At 47.1% G+C, this 14,571-nt stretch overlaps 1 protein-coding gene across 1 annotated transcript in view; it reads left to right on the forward strand.

Moving 5' to 3' along the window:
- Positions 1 to 14,571, forward strand: part of LOC146178354 (uncharacterized) — a 72,502-nt gene that overhangs the window by 27,698 nt on the left and 30,233 nt on the right. Inside the window, exons 2-3 of the mRNA XM_084579680.1 lie at positions 8,504 to 8,659; positions 13,471 to 13,574. Coding sequence (XP_084435806.1) covers positions 13,521 to 13,574 — 54 coding nt within the window. The 5' untranslated portion in view covers positions 8,504 to 8,659; positions 13,471 to 13,520. The remainder of the gene's footprint in view (positions 1 to 8,503; positions 8,660 to 13,470; positions 13,575 to 14,571) is intronic.

Genomic DNA, 14,571 nt, shown 5'->3' on the forward strand with positions numbered 1-14,571 from the left:
CATTCCTGCGGAAGTTGGAGATTCACTTTAGTTTGGGCTCACGCCATAGGTACTGGATGGTGTATGTTTGCGTTGAAGCACTCACGAGTCATTTGCTGAGCAAGCACCAGAAAGGTCAACTTCGTCTCGGGAGTCGGTCGCAGTCGCGTGCGCGAGGCTGCGAGGGAGGCGAGGGGGAGACGGCGGCGGATGAGAGGCTTTCGGCGGACAGCAGCGGCGCATGCTTTCGTGCGCTGACCGTGGCTAGACTGAACACAGTTTTGCAAAAAGACTTTACTAACACGGGCATATAAGAGCATCTCAGAGACATCGCTTCATTCAAAAGCTTTGTCTGTTCCTCTAATGTCGCAAGGTGTGCTCTCGCGCCATCATATGCTTGTTTAGATTTTCCTCTTAGTTTTTGGACCGAAAGAGCTACGCGCAATAGCTCAGCAACAGCTCAGCAATTAGCAACACAATGGTAACCCTTCCCTCGTTTCGCGGCGTACTAGGCGGAAACAAACGTTGGACAAGCACCTTTTTATATGCGGGAGCGCTTGTTGCTAAAACAAGCTTAACTCTCATAACACAAGAACAATATGGTTCTGATTATATGCTTAAAAATACAGCATGAGGTCATTGATTTCGGCCTCCTCGACAATGTCTAGAAGCCCAAAACAGGTCCGAGGATCACTAATGTCGCATAATAGCTTCTAAAAAAAAAAAAAAAAAAAACAAAAAAAAAAAAAAGAATATGCAAATAAAATCGTTTTGCTGAAAAAAATTAACCTGAGCGACCACTGTCCACCGCCAGCATGTAAGAGTGCAGCGGACACCTCTAATAGCAGACGGCATGGGGAGGATATTTCGTTGTGATCTCAGCGGTAAGTGGTAGCCGGATTAGCAAGATGCTTTCGAAATAATAAGAAAGAAATATTAAAAATATCTACTACACTGAATGAGCTCAAATTTCGAGGAATAATAATTTCACGTGTGTGGAGTTCAATGCAATAATCAGTTTATGCTCAAATGTTAGGTGTCATTACCCCTTAATTTATTATGAGAAGGCATTTTATGGACACAACCTGTTGAATTCGGGCACCATTAGGGAGATGCAAAAAGGGAATGCCGACAGAAAAATGTGTGCAGAACACTTGTCTACGTGGAGAATCTGGAGAGTCAAGTTTACTTTCCGGAGCCAAACGTCTAGGTCTTTGGACAGACTTGCAAAAAGGGGTAAAACAAATGACCATCCTTTGCAGATAAGCAAAATGCATTATCATCCACGTATATATACACTTTCATATCCAGTAGGGCAGGGATATCCGCATTAGTAGGCATTTATGGCCATTGTGGCATTAGTTACGGTCTTTAACTGCGATTCAGTGATATTCTTCAGAAAATTGAAAGGCTTTTCTGTAAGAACGGCGACATGCGGTCGAGACCTTTAAAGCCGAATCTGTAGGAGATGTCCCAGTGCAACCGTGCTGAACACTGGACGTCTAGGGGTGAGCTCCCGCTCTCAGAGAGGGGGCGAGAGAGAGTGAGAGAAAACTTTATATATACGAAGTAATTATGCCGGTGGTTCACCCAAGTCCCGGAAACCATTGTCAAATACAGTCTTGCAGGCTCGACCATCAGCTCTGTGTGAGCGCCTTCCACTGCTAATGGCTAAGTTCAGTAACCTGTACGTTTTGCGTTGTTCGAGGCAGTCCAAACCACGTACAGGAAATCGGAAATCTCTCCGCAGGCTGGATATGCCGCGTTGCCGTTGGTTACCTTACCGGTGTAACGGAACTAAAGAGAAACAAGAGCTAGAAGAGAGTTGTTTTTTTTTTTTTTATTTCGGTACCTTGCCATAAGGCATACTACAGAAAGTCATGCAAATTATTAGCCGCCAGAAACTGGAGAAGGCTTTTGCTTTTAGTGTTGTCCATAAGCCATTCGGGGAAATATGCTTCCCTTGTCGCCGACAGTCCTACTTCTTGAAGAATCCGTGTCCTTGACGCCCTCGTTCCCGCACAAGTCCACACCAGGTGGCGAGCATTCACCTCTGCAGCCGATGTAGAACATTTCAGGGAGGTGGTTGAACCTAAGTTTTGGGAGTCCCATCGAGACTTTACCGACGGGGTAAAGACCGCCCTTATCCTTCTAAGGGATACCTCCTCCAGTCTATAGTTGTTATTAGGGAAGGGGTAAGGGCTCGGCGGGATGAGGGCATGTGTACTTTACCGCAGAGAGGATGCTAGGATGGGGACAACGGAGCGGGCATCAAAAGGTATCTTGGTGGGTGGTGGAGTAGAATTTTGAACTTGGTGTGTGAGGTTGTCAACTTTTCTCTGCTCAGCGTTCTCAGTATTATCTTGTGCCGAGTGTATCTGGTAGTGTATCTTTTTTAAGTGCATGGATATCCTGTGTTACCCGTAGTGTCTTGTCACTCTTTTCAGTTGTTTTATGGTAGCTAAGCAGTCGGTATAGATGTGGGCTTCTGTTATGGACTCTATTTTATTTATGGCCTGCATTACATCGCAAGCGAGTCTTGATGTTCTGTTTCGTATTCATTATGTACAATTAACTGTTCGTGAGTCGGGCTGGTGCCTGCTGTTCTACCACCATTTTCTTTAATCGACGCGTCTATATGTGCAATACAGGTTCCAGGGAGTACATCAACCATAGGCGAAATGCCGGCTTATCTGTACGACGTAGCTTAGTCGTTTTGTTAGTCGTAATAGTAGTGAACTCTCATGGAGGGGGTACGCCATCGTCGGTGTTTGCCTTGTCACCGCTTTGGTCAAGAATGCCATGGGTATAACATATTTTCGTTTCATACTCTTTGATGCTTTTCGTTGTTCAGTGAGTTCTGTCAGTGTGTTGAGCTGCGCATATTAAGGCGAAAACCTTTAATGTCTCATCGTTGTCGACAGAAGGTTGTCAGCAGAGGTGTTACACTTTTAAGCGTTACCTTGTCTCCACGGGGAATCGAACCTCCACCTTTTGGATTTCGAGCCGAGCGCTTTACCACTGCGTCATGCCCCGGATCGTGAAACGCTCTTCATAATTCCCCTTGTCTACTGCGAGGATGATGGGATTCCGCGAGTGATGGATACTGCGCCTTTCCTTTCCTGTAATCGAATTATAGAATGCTGGTGAACCTTGGTGCCTTCATTGAAATGTTGGTTGTGTTCGACAAGGGGCGCTGATGTACCGTCAGGACAGGTCTTGACGTCAACAGGCGATTCATGCATATACGAAACTGAACCCACCGGGTGTCCGATCATGGCGTCCGTGCGGTGCCTTGAATTTGCCGCTTTCTTAAACGCCGCACCACACAGCAAACAGAAGCAGTTTCGAAGCTACTCCCCTGATGGGGCTGGGGCAGGTAGGTCACCGCCGCTTGCGGTGTAGGCTAGCCTGCCACCGAATTTTTGTCTGTTGTAGGCCGTCATTGCACCCGCCACCACTTCGGTGGTGAACGACGGCTGTTGTTGAGGCGCGCGTCTTTCTTTCCCTCTTCCTTTTCTTTCTTCTCTATTTTCTCTTCTGTCTGCACGAAAAAAAAAATCAATCAGCAGCGGAGGTGGCTCAGCTACAGAGCCAGTAGCAGGCCCGTGCATTTTCTTTTCCTTCTTCCTACAGCCACAACAACAACAACAGATGTCTAGGAGGGGTTAGTACAGCAGGCATCAGCGGCGTTTCAAATTGATTTACAGGATAGAAAAGGCACAGTACCTGTCACAATTCTCCGCGGACACATGTACCACGCCGTAAGGAAGGGAGAAAGGTGGGAGTGAAAGAAGTGATAGAGATAGAGATGCCGTAGTGGAGCGCTACGATCCACCGCGCTCTAATGGCTTTCACCTCAGTGCACTTTAGTGGTCCAAAGTGCCCTCTATAATATTTTTTTCCTGAAGAATAGGGATGGGAGTTATGTTTGATAAGACACTGACTGTGCGCATCGCGTTCCTGTTTATTGTTTTCAACTCTGCCCACTGTCGCCTCGTGAGTCTTTGGAACTGGGCCTGGTATAGTATCTTGGACTGAAGCACCGATTGTATAAGACTTCTTGCCATCTCCGTTCAGGCTCCTCCACCTCTGGACGAAATACGTTTTATCAAGTGCAAGGAAGTCGTAGCTACTTTTTTCATCCTATGGAGCCATTGTGTTACTTTGCCAGATTTATTAATATTTAGGCCACGAGCTCTCAGCTCGTCCACCTCTTGTAATGACTGATTTCAAATCTTAAGCATGACTCTTTTCGTTGCCAAGTGGTTTCTTCCATTTTATTTGCAACATGAATGTAGATGGACTTTTGGGGGAGACAGCTCCAGACCTGCACCGCAGACGCATTCATGTAGTGTATTCGGGGCCTCCTGCAAATAAAGATTTTATGTCTCAAGGCATTTATGAGTAGACCATATTGTGACATCGTCTGCGTAAATAATCAACTGCACCTCTGGTATTTCAGCTAATTTCCACGCCAAAGGGATGAATGCGATAATGAATAACAAAGGTACTAAGACTGACCCTTGCGGCACGCCTCTGTTTGATGTGTAATTGCCGATTTGTTGTCATTTTATCCGGACAGAAAACGCCCTGTCATTAAGCAGGTTATGCACCGCTTTTCTGACCTGTAGTGGGATACCCATACTTTCCACGTTGTTAAATATCTCGGTGCGTAACACGTTATCGTATGCCTCTGCCACGTCGGTAGCCCCCACGGTACGTACAAGGTGGCTATGAGGCCTACACATATACGACCTTTCGGCTAGTATAGATAACCCAGATTCTTTGAAAAGGCTTGTACGGAATCCAATTTGCCGAGCATGATATTTTTGCTGACTTTCCAACCACCATGACAGACGGGGGGGGCTATCATTTTTTCATAAATCTTGCAAATTGTGGGCCTTAGCGATATTGACCGCAAAGAGTGTAGGCTTGTAAGAGGTTTTCCATGCTTTGGTATTGGGACCACCACTGAGGGTTTCCAGCCGACTGGAACTTCTCCTCCTTGCCATACCTCATTTATCACTTACAGCAGGCTTTCAATTGCATCTCCTTTTAAATTCTTAAATATCTCATAAGGAACCTTATCATGCACAGGCGCAGTTTTACCATTTGCGTCTACGATAGCAGCCAATAATTCCTATTTGGTAGATGGTAATGCTATCCCCGTTTTATCAACTACGTCCTTCGTCGGCGGACGAGTGGGACACTGAGCGTGATTCGGGAAGAAAAGGACTGCAGCCTGATCTGCAAATTCCTCTGGTGTTAGTTGTAATGCTAGTCTAATACTTTCTGCGTGATCTTTGATCTGTCGTCCCTTTTCCATGCGACGATAAGTCCCCCAGAGTGCCTTGATTGTCGCCCCCGAGCCCAAACGACTACACCAGTCGTCCTTCCTCTTATGAGCCAGCTGCTTTTCATAACGGCATGCCTGTGTCGTCACTCGGATCACCTCATTTTATGCGAAGCATATTGCTAGAGGTAAACCACAGCCCTTCGTGACGGTTACACGCCGTGCAAAGAATGTGGAATGCTACGTCACACCACGTGATACGCTGACGTCTCGACAGAGGAGAGACGGGGGTGCGGGGGTGCACAATGTAGTACCTTGTGCTCTGTGATGGCCGCGGCACGAACGCCCAAGACGTAGCTCAGGAAGTAGTGGCGTGCTTTAACCACGTTCTTCAGCCGCGGCCATCACAGAGCACAAGGTAGTACCTTGTGCTCTGTGATGGCCGCGGCACGAACGCCCAAGACGTAGCTCAGGAAGTAGTGGCGTGCTTTAACCACGTTCTTCAGCCGCTCACGATTACCCACGAAGTCCCGGTACAGGGGTCTATGAGATTTCTAGATCTCAGACTTGATTTCGGGCAAGGGAAGGTCTGCTGGGCTTATGAACCCAGAGGTGACAAGGCGCCACTCCCTTTCTACTCGGCTCATTCCAAACTTGCGAAAAGAGCAGTTGCAAACCTTTGTTTGTCAAATGCTCTCAAGAAGTCATGCACTCACACCATGGAGGCCAGTTTTCATCGCCAGGTTGACCGCCTTACAGGAGCTGGGTACCCATCACATTTGCTTGTTTCTGTTGCGGAACGTTTGAACAAGAAGTTGAGACTCGAGCGTGTCGGTGCTCAACTAGGTGACGAGAACAGGGAGACAACAAACAAGCGCAGGATTGTGGCCATACCGTATGTGCACAACATTTCCCATCGCTTAAAAAAGATCGGTCGTAGAGCAGGCGTTAATGTTGTGCTCACTGCTCCTGAAAAATTGAAAAGCCTCTGCCGACGTGTAAACGCTGATGGATCGCAAATGCAGAGGGGGTGCGTAACAAACCACCAGAGTCGATTTGTGGAGTGCGCGGAAGGCGTTGTTTATTCCATACCCTTGAAGTGTGGGAAGGAATATGTAGGACAGACTGGAAGGTGCACAAATGACAGGCTGAAAGAACACAAAAAACAAGGTCGAACAAAAAAGCAGGCATTTGGGGATTCATGTAAGAGACTGCGCGTCAAAAACTTGCTGCGTGCAATTCACACAATGTAAAGTTCTAGCAAAACATAATGAGCCGCTGGTTCGTGAGATAATTGAAGCCGCTGAGATAGCTAGACTGCAGGAACGATGTGTCAGCAAACCGTCCCTGCTGTTAACACAAAAAGAAATCGAACTGCTGAATGTGCAATCGTCTCCATGAGTGTTTAGAGAGTGCACCACGCTGTGTGCAAGAAAAGGTTATGCGGCACGTGTATTTATTTATCTAATATTATGTTTTTGTTTGTGTTTTTTTTTTAACTTTGCTAATATGTGCAAGTCATTTGTACGCGTCTGTGGCGTTAGGGTATAAGAAGTTGAGGGTGTTCCAAAATAAACATTGTTGAAAGTCAGCGCTCGTTGTGTCGTCCTCTAATCTTGTGCTCCCGTCCTGTGTTCCGCGCTGTTATCCTCAAGATGCATAACCAACATGCCCAAGCTGCTATTCTAGCTCCATTCACTGTCTTTGTAATTGTGTGATCCTTAGTACCGTTTTAAGGGTAGCAACAAGTGAATTCGGGCTAACCGCAAGAGTTCTAGTATCCTGCCGTACACCATCTCAATGTGTAACAGAGACTTTCCTTCGAATTTTCTTCGTGTCCCAAATTAAAACCTATACTAATGGGGGCATGGTCCCTACCACACGCATCTAATTGTTCTTGCCGGGGTGCACCAGGGCCTTTCCCCCACGTCAAGTCTGAGTGTGTTCGTATTGCAGGAACTGTTGCGATCCGTGGATGATTTAGCATTGTAAACTCCATTTCTGTGAAGGCAGTGTTCACTTGATCTCACATTTGGAATCATAATAATCTCCCCAAGCTGGGCGCGGAGCATTAAAATCTCCACCTATTAGTATCGAAGTTCGCTAGTATAAACATTGAATGCGTGCAACCTAACGCAATATTAACAACTGTGTTTATGGGACGAGCGTACGCTGATACTAGTATCAAGGGCGTTTTGTTTGGGCGCGCGAGTACGGCAACTACTTCCTTCTGAGTGTTACACCACTTGCTCAAGTCAAGTGGCGTTTGGGGAATGTTAGACCTATTATATATGGCAGCTTTTCCAGGAGTTTCTATCTCGGCTCTTGCTCTTTTATCAGGAAAAAGAGAGTCACGAGGCAAATAGAATTTCTGAGAAAAAGAGAAAGAAGAGCCACAAGCTATGCGCCACTCTCTCGTGGCTCTTTTTTCTCTTCTGAGAAATTCTCTTTGGGTTGTCAAAAATATTATGAGTGCTTTGTACTGCAGATACATATTTACACTCATCTCTCAAATGTTTGAATCAATATATCGCAAAACTGCTTTAATAGCTTTGCTGAAGGGTACGCCCGACTACTGTGCTGGAGTACCCGGGTTCGATCCCGACCGCCGGCGGCTGCGCTTCGATGGAGGCGAAGCGAAGAGGCGTCCGTGTGCTGAGCGATGTCAGCGCACGTTAAAGATCCCCAGGTGGTCGAAATTACCCCGTAGCCCTCCACTACCGGCTCCCGTTTCTCTCTATCCACTTTCCCTTCCTTATCCTTCCTCTATCCTTCCTCCCTTCCTTATGGTTGGTTGGTTTGTGGGGTTTAACGTCCCAAATCAACACGAGCTATGAGAGACGCCGTAGTGGAGGACTCCGGAAATTTCGACCACCTGGGGTTCTTTAACGTGCACTGACATCGCACAGCACACGAGCGCCTTGCTTTTCGCCTCCATAGAAAAGCGGCCGCCGAGGCCGGGATTTGATGCCGCGTCCTTGGGAACAGTGGTCGAGCGCCGTAACCACTGTGCCACCCCGGCGGGGGCTCCCTTCCTTATGGCGCGGTTCAGGTGTCCACAGAAACGAGTGTGACAGATACTGCGACTTTCACTTCCTGTAAACCAATTATTATTATTTGCTGAAATTTCGTATTAATAAGTATCGTAATCGCCTTTAAAATATTTTAATTTATATGTATAACCAAAAACGTTCTTGGCCTTTTCTCATTCTCTCACTTTTCTTACAGATAACTGACCGACGTTTAGGTTGCAATATACACAAGTGTATTTTTCTTATTTAACAAACTTACGAAGGCTTTTTTGCGTGTGAAAGAAAAAGAAAGCAAAGTGTGCGGCAACACGGAGCCGGCAAAGACAACGAAAGCTGTAGAGCGCGGACTGCGGTACGTAAGTTCTCAGCTTTATTTAAGCTTTTTAGTTTCATGTTTGTTTTTCACTCGTAGAGTAGCGATTAATTGCAGAGCTATTGTTAACCTATTTATAAGTGACAAACTTATGATCCAGTCCGTAAACATAGAACTTATTAGCCACGAAGGTCTATTTACCCACATGGTATACTTCTGCCAGACCAGCGACTTGATTCGCGCGCATAAGTTGACGCAAACATATCGCTTCTCAGAGGAGACACTGTGGCGAAGACTGCAGCTTCGAGTATTGCGCAGTTTGTAGTGCCTTAGGGGTCTTCCCTTCGTGATATCGGGTGAGTCGTTTTCTTTGAATGTGCAGAAAATTCGCAGCTGATGCTCTGTGAGATGCCCTAAAGGTGTGCCTTTACTTAGCCTACAGTCCGCAAAGTGCATTGATACCTCGTCTCCTCGCCGCCCTTGTTAAAGCGACACAGGGAGAGCTAACCTCATGCGTAGCTCATTTTGCCGGCACACGTGTGTATAGCGCTCAAGGAGCGACTGAACGACTACCATGAGCCTATGCGTTAGCGTGCGCAGGATGACACACCTGCTACCTTTCTCGAATTTGCAGACTTGCTTCACCGAGTGCAATAGGTCATAAACTTTAACATGCAGTTGTCACTGAGATTGTTATCTGGCAGTGAGGTTCTTATCTTGAGAAACCTAAAGAAGGGAGGCACAGGTGTGTGATTGTAGCTACACCCGCGGCACTTGCGAGTGGTAGTGTCTTGACGAAGAGGAGGACAGAACGCAGGTTGAACCGAATGGAGAAAATTTCGTACCCGTATATTGAGGGCAATTTCCTTGCACTTTCAGCCATTGACCATCAAATTTTAAAAGGGCGGTCCAAATAAGGTGTTGATACTTGGAGATTGTTTCGGCTAATTAGTAATTACATTATATAGATGAATACTTGCTGGAGATAGTTATCCGTGGCAAAAACCAGTAAACACACGAAGGAGTAAATTCATTATTCCAGCAAGTTCCGCATCTTTGAAAGAGTGTAATTTCAAATACAGTACACTTCGCTGCAGACTACAGGAAGCACGCCATGGCGAAGTTGGGCAAAAATAAGGTCTTTATGAAAAAAAAAAAACGTGCATTTGTTTGTGTTCAGCGGTTAAGCCGCGTCACCGTCGTTGTCGTTGCGATGTAACCGAGCGAAAGGGAGTTACGAGCCACGAGGGAGTCATGAGCTAAATGGGATTTCTTAGAAGAGAAAGAACCACAAGCTTGGCCCGTTCGCTCATCGGCAGCATGCGATAGTTCACGACATATTGTCCTCTCCGGTCCCGCCACTCACAGCGGTGCCTTTTGAAGAAGAATAAACGACGCAACCGATAGAATTACCTCTGCTGTCGCTGTTGCTATGCGAGCGGCTCGAGCAGGGGCTTAGCGCCGCTGACAAAAGAAAACAGGCAGAGTACGCTGATATAGATGTGCAGCTAAACGCCTCTCCGAGAAGACCTTTCATATTGCAATTGCTTGTAGTAACCAATTGCTTAATCATTTGTAGTCACCAACAGCTGTTTATGCCTGCAAGAGGGACCTGCTGTTCGCTCCATCGAATCTAGAGGCTGCGCTAAAATGTTGCACCAGGGAATATTGTGATCGTTCTCGGAATTTCTTTCACCGACACAACCGCGGTAGTGATCGTGTTCTATTTTAGTCACCACAAAGTGTTTTCTTGACGAAAGCTTCCCACTTCTCCCGTAACACAGAGTGGATGCAAGCATGAAATGGTTACGGGCCTATAGCACGTTGTTGGCAGGGGCGAGGAGTGTTCTACTGTGACGGTAAACCTTGCAAAGCGATTGCTTCCTCCACGACACTTCCTACCTCTTCCTTCATAAGGATTCATTGCTTGGCTTAAACAGCTGTGTTAGTGACTACAGGAGTGTAGAAGAGCACGCGCCCACGCTGACCTGACAAGTATGCAGGAGACGCAACGCGTTCGAATGCTCCCCGAGTGCGTATATGCTGACGGTTGTTGTTGTGGCTGTAGAAAGAAGGAAAAGAAAATGCACGGGCCTACTACTGGCTCTGTAGCTGAGCTACCTCCGCTGACTCGTGCAGACAGAAGAGAAAATAAAGAAAGAAAAGGAAGAAGGAGAGAAAGACGCGCGCCGCAACAACGGCTGTCGTCCACCACCGACACGGTGGCGGGTGCAATGACGGCCTACAACAGATAAAAATTCGGTGGCAGGCTAACCCCCGCCGCAAGCGGCGGTGACCTACCTCTCCCAGCCCCATCAGGGGAGCACTCTATGCTGACGGCAGTCTTGTAGTGGAAGCTACACTGGGCTAGTAGAAGCGCAGTTCGCGCATCCGCCACTACTGCGCATGCGCCGTTACCATGGCAACCAGTCACACCGGACTGACGAAAAAAAAATGCACCCGACAGCCAAATGCAGAGTCTGCCGAACGGAGACGGCCGGCTTCGCACACATTCTGTGGAATTGCGACAAGTACCAGGAAGAAGCTAAGTCTGGGAGGATCCCGCCGCGACTGGAAGCAGCCGCAGGGAGCGACAATCAAAATGAACAACTCTGGGCCGTCCAGCAGGTCATCAAGGCGCTGGCCCGGCAGGGAACCAGCGAGCCGGCAACGGCGAGAGGGGACCTAGGCCGCGCGGCCGGTGCCCAGAGGACGACGTAGGCCCCGTCCAGAGCGCGCGCGCGCGCGAGCGCGCGTTCTACTGCACGCCCCAAATAAACGTTTTGACAACGCAATGTCACCCTCTAGACTAACTTAGAAGGTGTTGGCCGGAGCCACAAGTGTGCACCAAGCGCCGTCGCCATTGCGCCGAGTTCGCCTCGTGTGACATCATAATGCACCGAGTCGCGCCGCATAGCGCTCGCTGCTCAGGCGCGCACCATGGAAAGGAGAGCTGCCGTGACGAGCATGGCAGCAGTAAAGGCTGAGAGAAACTGTGTTCCGATTCAGACATCGCATGGTACAATGCCGGCCGACAGCGTGAAAACAAGGCGATATAAAATAAACGGGTGCCCTAGACGCGATCGAAGAACGAGAGGAACATCTCGCGAAGAGACGCTGCCATACGGCTGAAGGACAAGGACGGCGTGTCGTTATCAAGGGCTTCAGACGCAAAGCTTCGGTAGTTTCAGTGATTGTATGAAGGAAAAGTTGAGTTTAATCTGGTAACGGATCCTAACGCTAAAAATACAGTAGGGGACCGCCGTTGACCTTATTTATAGACGTGTCTATCAAGTCTAGGGTCGCCGGAGAAGGGGTAGGCAGCGAACGCGATGGTTAGATGGCATTCTCGAGGCATTGCAGATGAAGCTATGTGATGTTAAGAAGATAGTGAGAGACCGGAAAGCGTGGCGTGACATGGTCCATAGGGTCACGAAGAGTCGGACACGACTGAACGCCTGAACTGAACTGAAGTCTATCAAGTCTAAATACTGTATATCCAAAATTGCGATTTCAGCCACGTACTTTACTGGTCACCAGGTAATCTTCATATGCATAGAGCCAAATGTTGAAAATTTCCGAGAGCACTGCAGAATTTGGAGTGGAGAAATCCGAAAGCCTAAGCGTTGCTGCTGCGAATGGTACATCGTGCGCCCCTCGTCGAACACAACCAGCGTTCCATTGAACGCATCAAAGTTCACCGGCGTTCTACAATTGGTTTACAGGAAAGGAAAGGCGCAGTATCTGTCGCTCGCGGAATCTCACTGACACTTATCGGTAAAATCTCGTCGAAGCGAGAGCCAGATATCTACCAGTCCTCTTCGCAAAGGCCACAAAAAGCAATGTGATTACTTTTCTGGCTCCGCAAAGGGTGATGCTTAGAAGGCACTGCTGCATTTTTAATTTTAATAATATGATTGATATTTGTTTGGAAATACAAAAAAGGGGACAAGAAGTATTTAAAACATTGTGAAAGGCTGGACCATGAGGCGCAGACCCGTACATAATGCGGCCGTACTCTCACAGTTCGCGCTAAAGAGTGCAACCATTTCAGTTGAAGAACTATCGCTTTCACTGCTGAATTAAAACTGTTGATGAATGTGTTCCGCAGTATAACTCTATGATTCATGAAAAGATTTTGCCAGCTTCAACAAGTTTTCAACTGAAAGCTTCTCTAAGCCATGTACCAGGGAAGATTAACCTGTCCGTCCGCTTGATTTTGAACTAAACAGAGATTACAGTGTTGCTATAGAGCTTCACCTTAGGGTTTTACTCGTATGACCACAAGGCTTGCAAACTTAGATGCGCAGCTGGTCTCAGAAATGGGTATTGAGCATTAATGAGGGCAAATGAGTAATTACTTCCTGATTTTAAATGTAATGGAGAGCAGAGATCCTGAATTTTGTACCACATAAACCCATACACAATGTAGCTCATCTGCTATTCACGGCTGCGAGAAGATAATAGCTGTTCTTCACACAACTTAAGATATTGGAGTAAACTGGTAATAGGCCCAGGTCAGGGTATATATTAGTAGAAGGCAGCGACGCGCGTTCTGTCAAAAGGTTCGACCTCTTAGATTTTGATTGCATTTTTGTTTCGCGGTTTCCATGCTTGTTCACAAGAGCCGAAACTGAGAGCGGCACAAATGCTGTTGACATGCTGAAGCCGCTACATCGTCGAAGTTTTTTCTTCAAAATGTGCGTTGCTGAGAATTTCGCGGCGAGGGTTCCTAATTGTTTTGCTTGCATAGGGAACCCTTCGAATTACTGGATGCCGCTCTCTGATCGCCACCGTCATTCAATTTAGACTCTTGCTGCGATGTTTATATCATATGGCCTTTTTTCCAGAATACTGCTCGATTTTCTTGTGCGAAGCATAGTACTGGAAGCCGAGGACAATGTGCATGTGCGAAACGGCTTTCGAGATCACCCTTCTATCCCTCCTATGCCTGGTAAGCGCTGAAGACGACCAGCGATCAGTCAGACTCCAGTTATGTATTCACTGCATGAATTGGGCCTGTGGATGTGGATGAATCGTGCTGTTTTCGTTTTAAATTCCACACAGGCGTACTTGGAATATCAAGGCATAGGATTACGGTTTAGCCGTTAATCAAGCTCAGAGAAAAGAAATGTAATGTTTTCTTTCTCACGTTCTGAAAGTGATGCATTGTGAGCAAAACTTAAGACAGTCTTCGAATGGTAAAAAAAAATGAAAAAAAAAAAATGAAGTATCCTATGAAGTCACGTTTTTATGCGCAGAAGCAGTGAAAATAGTGCATTTTTGAGTGAGCCAGTAATTGTAAATGGTATCAGTGATCAATTTTGTGCAGAAAAAAAAAAAAGCCTACTTAAACCCATCGGCATTCATAGCGCTGTATAATCCGCCTTTTTCACAAGGCCGCTATGCGCATGCGTGCCTCTCCCCCTGGTTGAAAAGAAACCACCAGCCCCGCTGCGCATACGCAATTCATGGCTTTCGTGATCGGCGCAGTCGGAGCTGATCTCGGGGGCCATGCTCAGTTCATATTCGTGACAGTCATATGCGACAGATGGCGGTAGCTGTCAAGAATACACATTACCATTTCGTACGTGGCTGCGTGTCACAAGCAAGTTTTCAACCAGTAGCAGACGAATTTTCAACAACTCCCAGAGGGCGCCACATTTAGTGAAAAAGGCGGATTGCTTCAGACGTCTCGGTCAAGACAATCGCGAGCTGCGCTCAATGCAGGAAAAGAACAGGGTTTTTCGGTACATGATAACATTTCTACTGGGAGGAGCAGAAATTACCAGTAACTGGTACTCATGAATCTGCATATAGCACAAAGCAAGCACTGTCTGAACCTCTGGCCAGAGTTACCGATGGTAGACACTGTGTGCAAAACTGTCTACTTCACGGCCTTATGTGGCGACGAAAATTTTAGTTCGGCTTCCTGGCTACTGTCTGAATGC

This window comes from Amblyomma maculatum, chromosome 9 (genome assembly GCF_055883805.1).
Source record: "Amblyomma maculatum isolate TAMU_Amacu chromosome 9, ASM5588380v1, whole genome shotgun sequence".
Classification (NCBI taxonomy): domain Eukaryota; kingdom Metazoa; phylum Arthropoda; class Arachnida; order Ixodida; family Ixodidae; genus Amblyomma; species Amblyomma maculatum.